The sequence below is a fragment of the Ursus americanus genome, chromosome 8 (assembly GCF_024610735.1).
Source record: "Ursus americanus isolate L20-20 chromosome 8, mUrsAme1.1.p, whole genome shotgun sequence".
NCBI lineage: Eukaryota > Metazoa > Chordata > Mammalia > Carnivora > Ursidae > Ursus > Ursus americanus.
The window spans coordinates 49,642,436-49,660,178 of NC_142134.1; the positions used below are offsets into that span (position 1 = coordinate 49,642,436).

Here is a 17,743-nt window from a genome sequence, read left to right on the forward strand (position 1 = left end):
ATGAATGGCACACCTTGTCAGTTTTGCTGATGAATTGTTAATGGGACGGACACACACACACACACACACAGAGAAACATATAAAATGGATTGCTCTATGGAAAACAGAGGTAATGTGGAACTCCCTACAGTTAATTATTATTTGTAAATAAGCAGAACTGAGCTTCATTTGAGGGCTTGTTAGGAATTACAAAGGTGATTGTTCATAAATCGAATACTGGCATCTGCTGTTCACTGATTTTGAATAAAAACTGTCTCTGGCTTTATATAAAAATATACCTAAAATGTTAATCATAAAGGCACAGCATTATCTCTGGTTTCCGTTCACTAACTTTTTAAAGCTGTTTTTCTGTTGTTATTGTTGTTTTTACTGTCTCCACGTTGTACTCACCCTTCTAATTTCGTTCCAGACTCACGTTCATCAAGTGAGAGGATGCCTGCTTTATACAGGAGGTCCTGGACCTGGAAGAAATAAAAATGGCCAGTGATAACTGTCCTAACAAGACTGCATGCTCATTTCTTACTTTTAGAAGAACATACTTTTAAATCATGACCATCACTAGAACACAGTTGTCTTGAGAACTGCTCTACCCTTGCTGCTGTTCCATGAATACTGGAAATACATTTTCTTTGTTCTAATCCCAGCCTCTGAATCAGAGCCAAGTAGAGTGGGCTCTTCATAAATATGCATTGACGGCTGGGGGGCCGGAGGGGAGTGTTAATGTGGGGCAGGGCCCTGATTAGCAAATGTTACCTGCAGGAGGCAAAGGAAATACCACAAATGGAGATAATATGCTATTAGCAGATTTCATTTTTTTCTTGAGGCTTGGGAATAATCACTTATCTCTGTGGTCAAACCTCCTCAGATCTCTCCCTGCAGGATCTGAAAGCAGTTCACATAAAAGGCCTCCATGTAAGGCCTCTCTTCCACTGGGTGCCAGAGAAAGAGCACAAGACAAGGGAAGAAGCAAATTGCTTCTCGCTTAATTTATTCCTTTCTTGCCATTTCAGCAGCTCACCAGAATCTACATAAAACCTGACATCCTAACTGGATGATAAAATCAGCAATAATAATAACAAAATAACCGTACTTGTTTCCATAACTTGTTAGCATAGACCTCGGTATATAAAATAAAAGGTAATGAGATTACGATGATCTCTAGGATACGAAGGAAATTAAAATGTAACACATATTTACGGATTTTATATTAGGACACTTCCCCCCTTTTCAGGTAAAACTACTGCACCCAACTTCCTGCAGATTGGAGTAAAAACAAAAGCCCACAACAAACAAACAAAAGTGATTTTTTGAACCACCTGACCCAATAGTTGAATTTATTGCAATTCCTGAGCTTTGTCGGGCTGCAGAGCACGCACTGGCGGGACGCACCGGCCCACTCGCAGGCGGTCCAGACGCACCCAGGCACCAGTGGCAGTAGGAGCACGAGCTCCAGGGGGAAGCCTGGCCTCAGAGCCTGTTGCTCGTGGGCCAGGCGAGGGAACAAGTACAGCTCACGCGGCGGGGGTTGGTGGCCGCCCTGGAAGGCTAGAATTCCACCGGGAACCCGCGAACTCACGGTTACTTTGCATGGCCCGGGCTGGGATTTAACTCTTGACGTCCCAAGCCCTCTCGCCCCTCGCCTGCCCACTCAGACCCAACACCACTTTCCCGACCACGGGCAACTCCATTGTTATCACAAGACAGAGGGTAGCCGGAGGGGATACTCGGAGATGCAGGGGCCAAAGCATCCCTTCCTCTCTGGTCAAGACTTAGGAGTGTCAGAATGGTCTTGAGGAAGGACAGGTCGAGCCGAAGCTGCGAGGCGGAGCGAGGGCGCCCGGCGGGGAAGAGGAGTCTGGGAGCTGCCCACCCTGCCCCCTCAGGAATGGTACGGTCCGAAGCGGGGCGGGGAGGAGGAGGTGCTCCCGGGTCTCTCCCCGCCCCTCTCCTGACTTCGCCGCCGCGCTGCCGCGGGAGCGAGTAAGCGCGCGCCCCGGCGACCCCTCCCCCGGCGCCTGCACCAGAGCTCCTCCCCTCGCCGAGCCGCCCCCTCCGCGGCTGCAGGGAGAGCTCGCCCAGCTCTGCGGACGCCGCCACCTTCGTAGCCTCTTCCTCCTGCTTCGGCGTGCGGGGGCCGTCCGGGGGCCGTCCGGCGGCTGCGCTGCCCTGGGTGGGCGACGGGGCCCGCGCGGCCGCTGAGCGCTCGGCGCGGCGCAGCCAGGTCTCCAGCCTGCCCGGCGCCGTGACAGGTGCAGAGTCCCGGCTGAGGCTCCACCTGCGGCGGTCGCCGCGATGCCCACCATGCGGAGGACAGTGTCGGAAATCCGCTCCCGCGCGGAGGGTGAGTGGCCGCCGCAGCGCGGGGCTGTGCGCGGAGCGCGCACGGGGGTGGCTCGGGGCCAGCTTGGGGTCGGGCCGTGTGTGTTAGGGAAAAGATGCCCCGTCCCACCTCTTCCCCTCGGTAAGTCTGGCGGTTGCGCCTGGTCCCTGGCGGACCCTTCTCCCTGCGCCGCCTCCGGTGCACTCGCAGACCCCTTCCTAGCTCCGGATCCCCGGAATTGGTGTCCTCGGCCGGAGACCCAGGGCTTGCTCTACACCGCAGCGTGACCGTTCGGTTCCTGTCACCGAGCGCTCTCGTCCTGTTCACCCCTCCCCACTAGCGCACAAGCCTCGCCGTCTCCGTTGGCTTCTTCACCTTAGTGAACAGATCCCCAGCCCGCCGCCCCCGCCTCTGGCACCCACCTTTTTGCAGCCCCCACACCACAGCTCCCCAAGGAGCCGAGTATCTTTCCCAGATGCAGGATCCTTTGATCCACAGCCCCTTCCCTCTTACAGCGTGAGGAGCCTTAATTGGGGGTGAGTGCTCAGCGGGTTCTGTCAGTACAGTCTGTGCAATTCACCTTCCTGCAGTGGAATCTCACCCAGCTTCCATCTGAGATTTCGGTTTTTTCCCTTTTACCTGAGATCTTCGCTTTAGCCAGCTGAGCTGACTTTTAGCAAGGTGGAAGCAGTTTTCTTTGCTCCACCCTGGGCCAGCTGTTGAATGGCTACACCTTTCAGCACTGAGCAACAGATGTCCAAGGGGATAGCAAGTAAGCTTTAGGAGGGCCAAGGCACCCTCTTCAGCTTATCCGAGGAGCCCTCAGCATTCTTCCTGGCAAGTGATGGTCACTCGGTAAATATTTCTTGATTTGATTTATGGCAAAGCCAAGACTGTACATATCTAGAGATTTGTTTTGTTTTTCTGTCCCATAAACCAGTACTTGAATCCTGCAAAGAGCGGAATAACATGTTTTTGAGAACTAGGCTATCTTGCCACCATCCCTGGTTCCCAATCCCCGCCCCCCATCCCTTAATGCGAGGCAGGTGGGAAAGTGGTTTTAAGAAAAAAGATATACCAGTTCGGAGAATAGGACTCCAGGACTTGCGACAGGCCATTTTATTCTTTTTCCTCCTTAGAGTCTTCATGTAAAAATATAGGAGCATTGAGTTCTAATATCTACGGTTTACTGATTACAGCGCGTAGGCAATACTAAATGAAACTGCTCTGAGTAGGTGTCTGCAAAAGAGTCACAACTGACCTGTGTCCTACACGAGAATTTAGTGCATACTTCTTGTTATTTGTACTGTAAGGAAAAAAGTTTATAAGACATTACAGTTTTAGATATAAGGCAAATAAATGATAGTGTTATTTTTGAAAAGTGCACAGTAAAAAATACATTCTTTTTTGTCTTATACCTCTGAGTGAAATGGATGACTATTCCTAATCACTACCTGAGAAGGCCATACAGGTGATGAAAATATAGTGGTAATAATTGGGATTGTTTTTTCAAATAGCAGCCATTGATGATTCATATATTGTAGGAAATGAGGAAAAGAGGAAAGACCAGAAAACAATGCAAAGCCTGTGGCATATGAGAGAATTTTATTAGCATTAAAAGGCTATAGTATTGTTTTTGATTGTCCAGTTTTTTCAAAGCATTCTCTCAAAGATTGCCTTGTGGAATCTTACGACACTCCTGGAGGTAAGTAAAGGTGGTCTCATCTGATAGTTGAAGGAGCTGTGGCCCAAGTGGTTGAGGTACTTGCCCAAGGTCAAGTAGCTTGTTCAGTGACACATTTGAATGTAGAGCTCTGGGAAAGTAAGGACTGTTTTTTATTTAATCTTTGTATTCCCTGTGCATCCAGCACGGTGTCAGGGGCATAGTGGAGCTTGGGGAATGACCCTTCCCTCGCATATTGGTTGGTTTCAGTTTATTACGTGCTCTCTATTTTGCTCAGGACTATGGTGAGGACAACATAAATAATGACTCTGTGGCCTGGAGATGTGGCTCACTGCCCACCCTGCCCACACTTTTCTTTCCTAAGGAATATTCTCTTTTGACAGCTCCTGCTGCCTAAAGGGCCTTGCTCTGAACTGCAACCCCTTTGGCTCGGCTGATTGGACTAGGATGGGCTCATGACTCAGGGGCAGACAGTCCATAGGTGGTGCAGACACTTGTAACCTCATCTTTCTTGTGGGAAGAGTTAAGCTTAGAGACGTAGGGTGAAAATTGAAGCAGAAGGGGGCAGAGGTGAATAGGCTAGTAGAGGAGAGAATGGCCAGCTTTAATGGGTCGTGTGAATTCTGCTGACGTGAGGAAGCAACAACTATGGTGAACACAGAAATATAGGGGAGAGAATGGATTAGATGGAGAGAATGAGGCAGAGACATAGATGCTGAGAAGGTGTAGCCCAACCTTGGAAACCCCCCCTCCCTGAGTTTTAGTCCCTGTTCCCAAGTACTGTTAGAATAAGCTCTTTTTTCCCTTGAGGTGACTTGAATGGGTTTCTGTTCCCTGCAACCAAATTGGTCAGATGCATGGCTGTCCTGTGTGCAAGTTTTTTACATCCAAATTGGGGCTAAAGAACTTACATGAAATAATGAATAAATAGTCTAAGAGAGGATGTTATCAATAGATGATAACATCAATAGATGTTATCAATTGTGGTTGCTATGGGTGACATACGTCCCATTGGAGGTCAGGACATACAGTGTGAAGCCTGCTCAGCGAACACTTCATTGAGAAATAATTTGGGATGAGTGTTTCCCAAACTTTAAGTGCACACAAATCATCTGAGGATCTTGTTAGGTATAGATTCTAGATCAATAGGTCTGGGGTGGGGCTGCCTGTTGCATTTCTGACAAAGTCACAGATAATGCTGGATGGCTCTGGCCTTCAGGTCTGAGTAGCAGGAATCCAAAGGATATTGCCTTTTTTGTTTTTTTTTCCATAGTTGGGAGGGTGTTGAACGTAGAGAGTAATCAATTGAAAAAATGGTGAATGTCAACAAGGCTTATTTGAAAGATCCTAAGGAAACTGGCCAGGAGCAGAGGAAACTTGGAAGGAGTAGGATATAAATTTGGATAGGTAAATTCCTGCAAATTACAGGGCATTTCAAATGCCAAGATGAGTTATTTGGATATAGAATCAAGTATTTGAAGATCTTAGAGTTTGTCTAATCCATTTCTCATTCAAGCGTGGTGCCAGTGCATAGTATCTAACAGGGCCAGTTAGGAGCCAAATCATTATAGGGTAATGACATCCTTAAAGAAGTGTCTTAGAAAGATACATCTGGAAGCATGTTGGGTGGTTTGAACAGAATGGCACTGATAGACTCTGTGATTTTAAAAAAAGGGGGGGGGGGGCGGGGAGAAAAGGCCAGGAGTAGTTTTAGAGCAGAGCAGTGAGAATGGGAAGGGAGGAATCAGAAACTATTTCTAAGTAAAACATAAACTCAGTTCAGCAGATATCTGTTGAGCTCCTACAAGTACTGTTCCTGGTACTTGGGATACATCAGTGAACGAAATAGAAAAAGCCCTGTTCTGCAGGTGCTTACATTTTAGTGAGACAAGAAACCAAACACAACACATTAACAAATTGTAGAATTTGTTATGTAGTAAGTACCATACTATAACAAGAAGGTAATATGCTAAGGTTGGTGGATGGATTGCAATTTTAAATAGGTTGGTTAGGTTGGCCTTCACTGAAAAGCTGACATGGAGGAAGTGAAGGAGTTAGCCCTGTGAGGATCTAGGGAAAGAGCATTCCAGGCAGAGGAAACAGTCACAGCAAAGTCCCCCAAGGCAAGAGAGTCAGGAGGGTTAAAGGAATAGTGTAGGGGAGAACAGTAGGAAAGGAGGTCACAAAGGTCACACCATAGGACATAGCAATATAGGGCAGGAGAAAATGGATTAAAATGAAAGGAGGTTCTCAAGCAGTAATTCTGAATTTTAATGTGTACAAGAACTCTGGTATCTCATTAAAACTGTAATTTCTTGGGTTGCTCATGAAGATTTTCTTCAGTTAGGACTGGGAATCTACATTCTTAATGAGCTTGCTAGGATGTGCTGGTGTAGGTGAAACACATTTTGAGGAACTGTGCTTTAGTCTTAAAACTGATTGGGAAAATCTATTAAAAGATAAGGAAATTGGGATGGAGGGTCAATAGAATCAGAAGTAAGAATTGTGGGAGTTCCAAAGGGACATGTTTTGAATTGGATATTAGAATTGAGGTTAGATGTGGGCAAAATCAAAGGGGACTCTTGAGTTCAGAGGTAATAGTTGAAACCCTGATAGTAGTTATGTTTTCCAGAAAGCAAAATGGGATAAAGTAAAAAGCTAAGAATTCTGAATTTCTTCATTTTTACCCCAGCTAAATCAAACAGGTCTCTCAGTACAACAGTAGGAGTGCTAAAAACAGGGACTGAAATTATGGTGGTTTACACAAAATTTTTTCACATGGTAAAACTACTATGGAGGTAGGCCATCCAGGTCAGCTATGCTCAATTCATGAAGTCGGAAGGGACATTGTCTCCATGCCTTTCTGCTTCACCATCTTCCATGAAGTCATAACATGGTTGCTGGTGTTCCAGCCATCATGGAAAAGTTCCAGGTAGGAAAAAAAACACAGAAAGATGAGAGACCAAAGGGTTTTCCTAGAAGTACCACACAAAGACTTATCCTTATTTTACTTTGGCTTCCATCTGCAAGGGAGCTGTGAAATGGAGTCTTCTAGCTGGCACATTACTCAGTGTTTTATTACTAAAGGAAAAAGGAAGAATGGCTGGTGGGTGGGCAGCTAACAGACACAATCACCATCAGGTATTCAGATTGTTAAAGGCCCTTGCTTGCAATAAAGGAATGTTCTAGAGCTCATAATTTACAAAATAATCATGAAATTGTTCAAAACTAAGGAAATTACACATATCCAGAAGTTTGCATTTTCTTCTGCTGAATATTATAATACTAAAATGTAAGACATTCATTTGTGTAAAACACGTGCTAAGTAATAAATTTAGTTGTTTTAGGCATTGTTTTTCTAAACTAGTTTGTATAAATGACAACTTTAAAATGTTTGTCATTTTACAGAATATTTTATTTACTTAAAAGATAACAAAAGGATCATTCAAGTAGTTTCTGTAAAGATTGTTAAAGGGAAATTTGGGGGAGGCAGTTTCATTTGTCCAGGTAAAAGATGACTAAGATTATTTGTTCCTTTAACAAGCATGTATCATCCACCTGCTGTGTGCCAGTTAATTGGGCGATGGGACAAAAAGGTATGAATGAAGGAGATCCCAAAGGAAATCTGGAGAAGGGTTAAAGATTTATAACTGACCTGGCATTGTGAGAGAGAGGGTCTTTGCATAATTAATATTCGAGAATCCCCAACACATGTCATTTTGCTTAGTGTAATTCTGGAGATATTAAGTGTGGCAGAACCAAATTGTTTTAGGGTTTTCTAATCTATAGCCTGTCATTCACGTTCTCATTGTATTATTTCAAAAACAATGAGAATTGAATCATGAGTCTACTTTACAACCATAGGAAAGTTTGCATGATCAGAAGTTGGTGAAATGTTTGCTGCCTGGGTTTCTATTCACAGAGTTTCATTAGAATGTAAATGTTCTAAAGGCAACAGTTTCATTCTTCATTACTAGCTGGAGCCCACATCTTTCAAAGCTATTATTCTGTGGATTGTAAACTCCCTAAACTAAAGGCAGGGATTTTTGTCTGTTTTGTTTATTGATACGTGGCTCCCCCTGAGAACATTGCCTGGAATGTAGGAGAAGCTCCGATACTCTTGGATGAATAAATGAATCTTGTGATCTAGAGGTAAGATGATCTAGAGATGCCTTACAGTCAGACCTACAAGACACCCTCCTCCCGGAACCTGAGCACCACAATGGGAGCAATTTACAAAAACAAAAAACAGTGTGAATGGTGTGAACTGTTTTCTGCTGTACACCGAGCCCACTTACAGCTTTGCCTGACATAGTGGCCTTCCATGTTTGTCGGATGAATGGATACCTCTGAACTTTGTTTTTAATGGAAGAGCTTAACGTTGTTCTCTTGGTTGTACAAGTGTAACACTTGCTCATTGGAAAAAACGCATACTGCAAAAGGTGTCAAGAAGACAGTAAAAATCACCCCAAACTATGCCATCCAAATATAACTACTGTTACCATTTTAGCATATATCCCTTCCAACTATTTTCCAGAAGAGGAGAGATAAGTTTATTAAGAGAAACGAGATCATACTCTACATAATTTTTAATCTTTTTCCCCCCACTTAGTATTTCATGGGAGTCCTTGGGTATCAAATACGGACTTTTGTAAACTGCGTGAAGGATAGAATTTTTGCCTACTGTCACTGTTTATATCCTCTGCCTAGAACTGAGCCTGGAACTTAGTATGGGCTCAATACTATTTGTTGAATACATAGATCATTAATTTTCTGAAAGCTTAGCATTTTTATATTTACTGAGGACTCTTCTTTGACATTTAGGGCATTTAGATCATTCCAAGGTTTTTATTTTATTTTATTTTAAAGATTCTATTTATTTATTTGACAGAGACACAGCCAGTGAGAGAGGGAACACAAGCAGGGGGCATGGGAGAGGAAGAAACAGGCTCCCAGCGGAACAGGGAGCCCAGTACAGGGCTCGATCCCAGGACCCCTGGGATCACGCCCCGGGCCGAAGGCAGATGCTTAACGACTGAGCCACCCAGGCGCCCCCATTCCAAGGTTTTTAAAAGTGATTCTTGGATAAGCATTTTTAGACATATCTGTATACTTTTCTGATTATTTTGTTATGAAAAGCCCCTCGAAAAGAGATTTCTGGATCTAAAGTATGTACATTTTAAATGACTGTTGATACATATTTCAAAATTGCTTGAAAGACTATACCAGTTTATACACCCACTGAAAGTGAACAGGAGTGCCTATTTCTCTCTCTCTTCTCCAACATTGGGTTGCCACCTTTTTCATCCTTTTGAATATACAGTGCAAAAAATGAATCTTTAAGTTCACATTGCTTTTAGTTATTAGGTTGAATATATTTTGGTAAGTTTAGTGATTTTTAATTTTTGCTGAATTATTTATTCATGTTCCTTTATGAAGTTTGTTTTGTATTGAATTTTAAGACCTTCTCGTATGCTAAAGACACTATTCTCTGTTTATAGTTTACCTTTTAACTTCTTTATAGTATTTTCTGGTGTGTACGCTAATTTCATAAACGTTTTTTAAATTAAATTTTTTTGAAGTATAGTTGACACACAACGAATGTTAAATTAGTTTCAGGTATACATCACGGTGGTTCAACTTCTCTATATATTATGCTCTGCTCACCACAAGCGTAGCTACCATCTGTCACCATACAATTCCGATACAACAAAATTGACTATATTCCCTATGTTGTACCTTTCATCCTTGTGATTTTTTTTATTCCATAACTGGAAGCCTGAATCTCCCACTCTCCTTCACCCATTTTGCCCATCTCCCACTGAGAGCTCCCCCCATCCCCTCTGACAACCATCAGTTTGTTCTCTGTATCTGTGAGTCTGTTTCTGTTTTTTGTTTCTTTGTTCATTGTTTATCAGATTCCACATGTAAGTGAAATCATGTTGTCTTTCTTTGTCTGACTTTTTTCACTTAGCATAATATCCTTAGGTTCATCCATATTGTCTCAAATAGAAAGATCTGGTCCTTCTTTATGGCTGAGTAATATCCAGTGTGTGTGTGTGCGTGCATGCATGCTTGTCACATCTTCTTTATCCATTAATCTTTCAGTGGTTTCTTGGGTTGCTTCCATGTCTTGGCTATTGTAAATAATGCTGCAATAAACATAGGGGTGCATATATATTTCAAATTTTTCTTTGGGTAAATACCCAGTGGTCGTATTACTGGGTCACATGGTATTTCTGTTTTTAACGTTTTGAGAAAACCATATTTTTTTCTGCAGTGGCTACACCAATTTACATTCTCTTTAATACTGCATGAGGGTCCCTTTTTCTTCACATCCTCACCAATACTTATTATCTCACCAACACTTATTTTCTCAATAATAGCCATTTTGACAGGCATAAGGTGATATCTCATCATGATTTGATTTGCATTTTCCTGATGATTATGATTTTGAGCTATTCTCATTGTGTCTCTCGGTCTTCCGTCGGTCTTCTTTGGAAAAATGGCTATTCAGGTCCTCTGCCCATTTTTAATCAGATTATTTGTTTTCTTGGTATTGAATTGTGTAAGTTCTTTATATATGTTGGATATTAACCCCAGTCGGATATATCATTTCCAAATATCTTCTCCCATTCACTAGGTTTCCTTTTCATTTTGTTGATGGTTTCCTTCACTGTACAAGTCTTTTTATTCTGGTGTGATCCCAATAGTTTATTTTTGCTTTTGTTTCTCTTGCCTCAGAGACATACCTAGAAAAATGTTACTAAGACTCATGTCCAGGAGATTACTGCCTGTGTTTTCTTTAAGGAGTTTTAATGTTTCCTGTCTCACCTATTTATTGTTGCAAATCCATTTTTAGTTTATTTTTGTGTCTGATGTAAGAAAGTGGTCTAGTTTCATTCATTCTTTTCCATCTAGCTATCTGGTTCTCTCAGCACCATGTATTGAAAAGACTGTCTTTTCCCCATTTATATTCTTGACTCCTATGTTGTAGATTAATTGACCATATAAGCATGGGCTTATTTCTAGGTTCTCTACCCTGTTCCATTGATCTATGTTATTTTTGTGCCAGTGCCATAATGTTTTGATTACTATATCTTTGTAATGTGGCTTGAAATCTAGGATTGTGATACCTCCTGCTTTGTTCTTCTTTCTCAAGATTACTTTGCCTATTTGGGGTCCTTTGTGGTTCCATACAAATTTTAGGATTCTTGTTCTAGTTCTATGAAAAATACCGTTGGTATTTTGATAGGCATTGTGTTGAATCTGTAGATTGCTTTGGGTAGTATGGATATTTTAACAGTATTCTTCCCATCCATGGCACAGTATATCTTTCCATTTGTGTCATCTTCAATTTCTTTTATCAATGCTTTAGTTTTCAGAGTACAGATCTTTTGCTTCCTTGATTAAGCTTATTTCTAGGTATTTTGGGGGGAGGGTACATTGTAAATAGAACTGTTTTAATTTCTCTTTCTGCTACTTTGTTATTAGTGTATAGAAATACAACAGATTTCTGTGTATTTTGTATCCTACAATCCTACAACTTTACTCACTTCATTTATTCTAGTAGTTTCTTGATGAAGACTTTAGGGTTTACTATATGTACATATATACATACACACATATATAGTGTGTGTACATATATACTGTGTGTGTATATATATATAAATACATATATATATACCTATATATAATATATATATTAGTATCATGTAATTTACGAATAGTTTTACTTCTTCCTTGCCAATTTGGATGCTTTTTATTTCTTCTGTGATTGCCATAGTCAGGACTTCTAGTATTATATTGAGTAAAAGTGACAATAGTGGACATACTGGTCTTGTTCCTGATCTTAGAGGAAAAGCCTTCAGCTTTTCCACATTGAGTATGATCTTAGCTGTGGGTTTGTCATAAATGGCTTTTGTTATGTTAAGGTATGTTCCTTCTAAACCCTCTTTGTTAAGAGTTTTTATCACCAGTGGATGTTGAATTTTGTCAGATGCTTTTTCTGCATCTATTGAGATGATGATATGGGTTTTATCCTTTATTTTGTTAATGTGATGCATCTTGTTGACTGATTTATGGATATTGAACCATTTTTGCATGCCTGGGATAAATATCACTTGATCACGGCAAATGATTCTTTTAATGTATTGTTGAATGTGGTTTGTGAAAATTTTGTTGAGGATTTTTGAATCTATGTCATCAGGAATATTTGCCTGCAGTTTTCATTTTTTGTAGTGTCTTTGGTTTGGATGTAAAGGTAATGCTGGCCTTGTAGAATGAATTTGGAAGCTTTCCTTTCTCCTATTTTTTTTTTTTTTTGAATAGTTTGAGAATAGGTGTTAACTCTTCTTTAAATGTTTGGTAGAATTCACCTGTGAATTCTTTAGGTCCTAGATTTTTGCTTGTCGAGAGATTTTTGATTACCAATGCAATTTCATTATTAGTAATAAGTCTGTTCAGATTTTCTTTTTCTTCCTGATTCAGTTTTGGAAGGTTATATGTTTTTAGGAATTTATCCATTTCCTCTAAGTTGTCCAATTTGTTGGCATATAACTTTTTGTAGTAGTCTCTTATTCTTTGTATTTCGGTGATGTTGGTTATTTTCTTTCATTTCGGCTTTTATTTGAGTCCTCTCTTGATAAGTCTGGCTAAAGGTTTATCAATTTTACCTTTTCAAAGAAACACCTCTTGGTTTCATTGAAATTAAAGACCAAAAATATAGAAAAAACTCATTTATTTCCACTCTGATTTTTATTATTTCCTTTCTTCTAACATTGGGCTTTACTTGTTCTTTTTCTAATTTTTTTAGATATAAAGTTAGATTGTTTATTTGAGATTTTTCTTGTTTCTTGAAATAAGCCTGTAACATTATAAACTTCCCTCTTATAACTACTTTTACTGAATTCCAAAGATTTGGGACTCTTGTGTTTTCATTTGTTTCCATGTATTTGTTTTTCTCTTTGATTTCTTCATTGATACATTGTTTATTTACGAGCATGTTATTTATCTTCCATGTATTTGCTTTTTTTTCCAATTTTTTTCTTACAATTGATTTCTAGTTTCATACTGTTGAATCAGAAAAGATGCTTGCTATGATTTCAGTGTTCTTAAGTTTATTGAGACTTGTTTTGTGGCCTAACATTTTTCCTGTCTTGGAGAATGTTCCATTTGCACTTCAAAAGAATGTATATTCTGTTTGTGAATGGAATGTTCTATATATTTCTGTTAAGTCCATCTAGTCTAATGTTAATTCAAAGCCATTGCTTCCTTATTGATTTTCTGTCTGGGTGATCTATCCGTTGATGTAAATGGGCTGTTAAAGTCCCCTACTATTATTGTGTGACTGTCAATTTCTCCCTTTATGCCTGTCAATATTTGCTTTATATGTTTAGGTGTTCCTGTTTTGGGTACATAGGTACTTTAAATTGTTATATCCTCTAGTTTGATTGTTCCCTTTATCATCATGTATGCCTTTCTTTGTCTCGTTACCCTCATTTTAATGTCTGTTTTGTCTGACATAAGTATTGCTACCCTGACTTTTTTTTCTTCCATTTACATGGACTATCTTTCTTGTCCCTTCACTTCAGTCTGTATGTGTTTTAAGGCTGAAGTGAGTCTCTTGTGTGCAGAATATATATATATGTCTTTTTTTTTTTTTATCCATTCCCTCACCCTTTTTCTTTTGATTGGAGCATATAGACTATTTACATTTAAAGTAATTATTGATAGATGTGTCCTTATTGCCATTTTATTAATTGTTTTCTGGTTATCTTTGTAGTTTTTCTCTCTTCCTTTCTTTTGCTGTCTTCCCTTGTGCTTGATGACTTTCTTTAGTCTTAAGCTTGGCTTCCTTTCTCTTTGTGTGTGTATCTGTCGTAGGTTTTTGGTTTCTAGTTACCATGAGGTTCATATATAACATTCTAAGTATATAGCAGAGTATATTAAGTTGATGGTTACTTAAGTTTGAACATATTCTGAAAGAATCTCATTTTTACTACTGTCTCCACATTTTATGTATATGTTGTCATATTTTACATCTTTTTTATTTTGTGAGTTCCTTTACCTAATGTTTTAGATATTATTGATTTTACTACATTTGTCTTCTAACCTTCATTCTGGCCTTAAAAGTGTTTGCTTTACTACCTTTACTGTGTATTTGCTTTTACTTGCAAAATTTTTCCCTTTCATAATTTTCTTCAAATTATGGCCTTATTTTTCCACTTAAAGAAGTCCCTTTAGCATTTCTTTTAAGGCCAGTTTAGTGGTGATGAATTTTAACTTTTGTTTGTCTGGGAAACTCCTTATCTCTCCTTCAATTCTGAATGATAGATAACCTTGCTATGTAGAGTATTCTTGGTTGTAGGTTTTTTCCTATTAGTATTTTGAATATATCCTGCTAATGTCTTCTGACCTGCAAAGTTTCTTCTAAAAAAATCAGCTGATAGCCTTATGGGGTTTCCCTTTTACCTAACTAGTTGGCTGTCTTGCTGCTTTTAAGATTCTCTCTTCATGTTTAACCTTTGCCATTTTAATTATTATGTGTCTTGCTGTGGATCTCCTTGGGTTCATATTGTTTGGGGCCCTCTAAATTTCTTGGACCTAGATGTCTGTTTCCCCTCCTAGGTTTAGAGAAGTTTTCAGTTATTATTTCTTCATGTAAGTTTTCTGCCCTTTTCTCTCCTCCTTCTGAGACCCTTATAATGAAATATTAGCACACTTGATGTTGTCCCAGAGATCCCTTAACCTATCCTCATTTTTTAAAATCTTTTTTTCTTTTTGCTGTTTAGCTTGTGTACTTGCCATTACCCTGTCTTCCAGAGCACTGATCTGTTCTTCTGCATCCTCTAATCTACTCATGATTCTCTCTGGTGTATTTTTCATTTCAGTTATTGTATTCTTCAACTCTGATTGGTTCTTTTTATGTTTTCTCTCTCTATTGAAGTTCCGAGTTCATCCATTCTTCTCTCCATTCTGATGGGATCTTTACGACCATTACTTTGAACTCTTTATCAGGTAGCTTGCTTATCTCCTTTCCCCCCCCAAGATTTTATTTATTCATTTGACATACAGACCACAAGGAGGCAGAGTGGCAGGCAGAGGGAGAAGGAGAGAAGTAGGCTCCAGGGAGCCTGATGTGGGGCTCTCGATCCCAGGACCCCAGGATCATCACCCAAGCCGAAGGTAGACACAACCCACTGAGCCACCCACGCACTCCACTTATCTCCTTTTCATTTAATTCTTTTTCTAAGGTTTTGTCTTTTTCTTTCATTTGGAAAATATTTCTATCTCCTCATTTTGTTTGACTTTGTGTGTTTCTATGAATTAGAACAACTACTTCTCCTAAAGTTGAAGGAATGTCCTTATGCAGGGATGTCCCCTGTGTAGACTTGGTGTGCCTGGTGGCTTTGTTGGCTGAGTGGAGCGATAGCAGGTGTGGGCTGGGCATCCTGGGGCATCCCATGCAGGTGTTGCTTTGCTGGGATAACTGGAGCTGAAGTGAGTATGGGTCAGGGTGGTCTAAGGGTTCTCTTTGCAGAGGGTGCCCTGTCAGGATGGCTGGAGCCCAAGGCAGGTGTGCACAGGGAGGGCCCTGTGGGACAGCTATAGCAGAAGTGGGTGTGGGTTGAAGGGTCCTGCAGGGCTCCACATAGCTGGTGCCCTAGTGAGGAGTTGGAGCTGGAGCTGTGTGGGCCTGGAGTGTTCTGGGATGCTTTGCCCCTTTGTGCGTCCTTGGCAAGATGGCTGGAGTTGTACTGAGTGCTGTCCAGGGGTGTCCCAGGGTGTACCACATTGGGGCCCACTTTGGTGGGATGGCTGGGGCTGGTGTCAGCTAGGGGCCCAGGTTTACTGAGGCAACAGGCTAGTTAGGGTGCCCAAACCCTGCTTCTATCTGCCCTAAAAAGGTGAAGGGGGAACATAAACAGTGGCACTTGCCAGCCCCTCTGACTCTGGAGAGTACTGCACCACTCCCTTGTGGTTTAGCACATTTCTGGTGCTGGTTCCTTTATGTTCTAGTTTCTCTTTTAAACTGTGGCTGGAGGGTGTTAGGGGCCCATGCTCACTGAGAGAGCAAGCCAGCCAGGGTGCCCAGACCCCAATCTTGTCTATCCTATCAAGATGGAGGAGGAATATAAATAGGGCTGGTGGTCGCCAGCCCCACCGACCTAGAGAGAGTTACAGCAGACCCTCCCTCCCCCCACTGAGTGCTTGGTGAATCTCCTTGTTCTCTTAAACCGCAGCTTTTTTCTGTGCCCCAGGACGGTTGAATCTGCTTACAGTCCCTCAGTACTGCAGTTCGCGGTGTTGGAGGTGGGGGTTCCCAGTTGTTACACATCTCTGTCTCTCCTACAACCTTCTATATAGTTTCTCTATCTTTTGTTGTGCAGAAGCTATTCAGTCAATTTCTCAGTCCTTTAGGAGGAATCGTTCCATATGTAGGTGTAGTTCCAGTGTGTTCATGGAGGAAGTGAGTTCAGGGTCCTCCTACATTGCCATCTTGGACCCTTCTCTATATCCAAGTTAATTTTTATGATGTATAATCTTCCAGTTTTGTCATTAAAATTTCTGCTTTAATGTCATATTTCTCATTTCAAGGTAATGATAATTTTTCACTTACATTTTTCTTCTAGTGTTTCTAGGGTTCAGTTTAAACCTGTGGGGTCTGTTTTGTTGTGAGATGTGAGGTAGGGATTCTAATTTTATTTTTTCTCAAACTGTAATCCACCTGAAATCATAATCATGTATTTAATACTATATTCTTCTTGTACTGCTTTGAGATATTTCTTTTATATGCTAAATTGACCTATATTGTTGAGTCATTTCTGGAAACAGTCTCTCCCCCCCTTCTCTGCCCTCCCCTCTCTATTTTGGTCTGCCGTTTTTGGCCCCTAGTATCAAATTCCATTACTGCAATTAAGAACTATCCTCTTAGCTATCTTATTCTCACTGTTCTTTTACCCAATTTTTTTCTGTTTATTTTTCATGTTTATTTTTCCACTTGAACCAGTGAATGAATCACTCAATCAAATTTAAAAATGTGTTGGGATATTTATTGGGATTACCTTAAGTCTATGAATTTATTGAGAGAATGGACATCTTTCATATATTGAGTCATTGAAGCTTAGTTTCTTTTCTCCATTTATTGGCGTTTCTTTCCTGTGCTAGGTAGAGCTTTCTTAAAATAAATCCTGTCTACTTTAATTATTTTTTCATAGATGATTTAAATTTTATGAAGATATTGTGAATAGAATCCTTTCCACGTTGTATGTACCTGTTTGTTAGCACAGGTGAGGTGTTTGATTTTGATACTGTCCATCAGTCTGAATTCTTTCCTTTTAAGTCATTCTTCAGTTAATTTTCATCTTTGTAAGTTTTAAAATTATACTGTGTTTCATGAAACAAAGTATTTTTTAAATGAGGTTTTCAATTAATTAGACTTCACCAGGTATATTTCAATTATACTATTTTTTCAGCAAGTTTGGTTTCATTTTTATCTGCTGAAGTATTGTGGACTCTGGTTCCAACGTACTGCTTTTAAGGTGTCTTATAGGAGCCCTTACAAAATAGCTGAGATATTACTCATCTGCTCGGAGTATAGATCAGAATTTAGACCAACAGGAATTTAATGATTCCATGGAATCTGTTTACATCAAATTGGCTTTCATATCTGAGATCAACAGTAAGAGAAATAGAATGTGAGCTGCAAATTGTTAGATACATATGTAGATTTAAAT

At 40.5% G+C, this 17,743-nt stretch overlaps 2 protein-coding genes across 14 annotated transcripts in view; one reads left to right on the plus strand and one right to left on the minus strand.

The window, feature by feature from the left end:
- The window catches only part of GRXCR1 (glutaredoxin and cysteine rich domain containing 1), a 296,334-nt gene extending 294,576 nt beyond the window's left edge, over positions 1 to 1,758 (minus strand). For 2 of the 10 annotated variants that reach the window (XR_015725510.1, XR_006783055.2), the window contains exons 1-2: positions 1,317 to 1,736; positions 391 to 461 (exon numbers count right to left, since the gene is read on the minus strand). The gene's annotated coding sequence lies outside the window, so the exon portion shown is untranslated. Of the gene's footprint in view, positions 1 to 390; positions 462 to 1,316 lie in introns of all 10 variants that reach the window. The other 8 variants (XR_006783059.2, XR_006783060.2, XR_015725511.1 and 5 more) reach the window with 7 other exon arrangements.
- Positions 1,759 to 1,988: 230 nt separating this feature from the next.
- Positions 1,989 to 17,743, plus strand: part of ATP8A1 (ATPase phospholipid transporting 8A1) — a 224,253-nt gene continuing 208,498 nt past the window's right edge. For all 4 annotated transcript variants that reach the window (XM_045816092.2, XM_045816093.2, XM_045816091.2 and 1 more), the window contains exon 1: positions 1,989 to 2,341. In XM_045816092.2, coding sequence (XP_045672048.1) covers positions 2,293 to 2,341 — 49 coding nt within the window. In that variant the 5' untranslated portion in view covers positions 1,989 to 2,292. The remainder of the gene's footprint in view (positions 2,342 to 17,743) is intronic.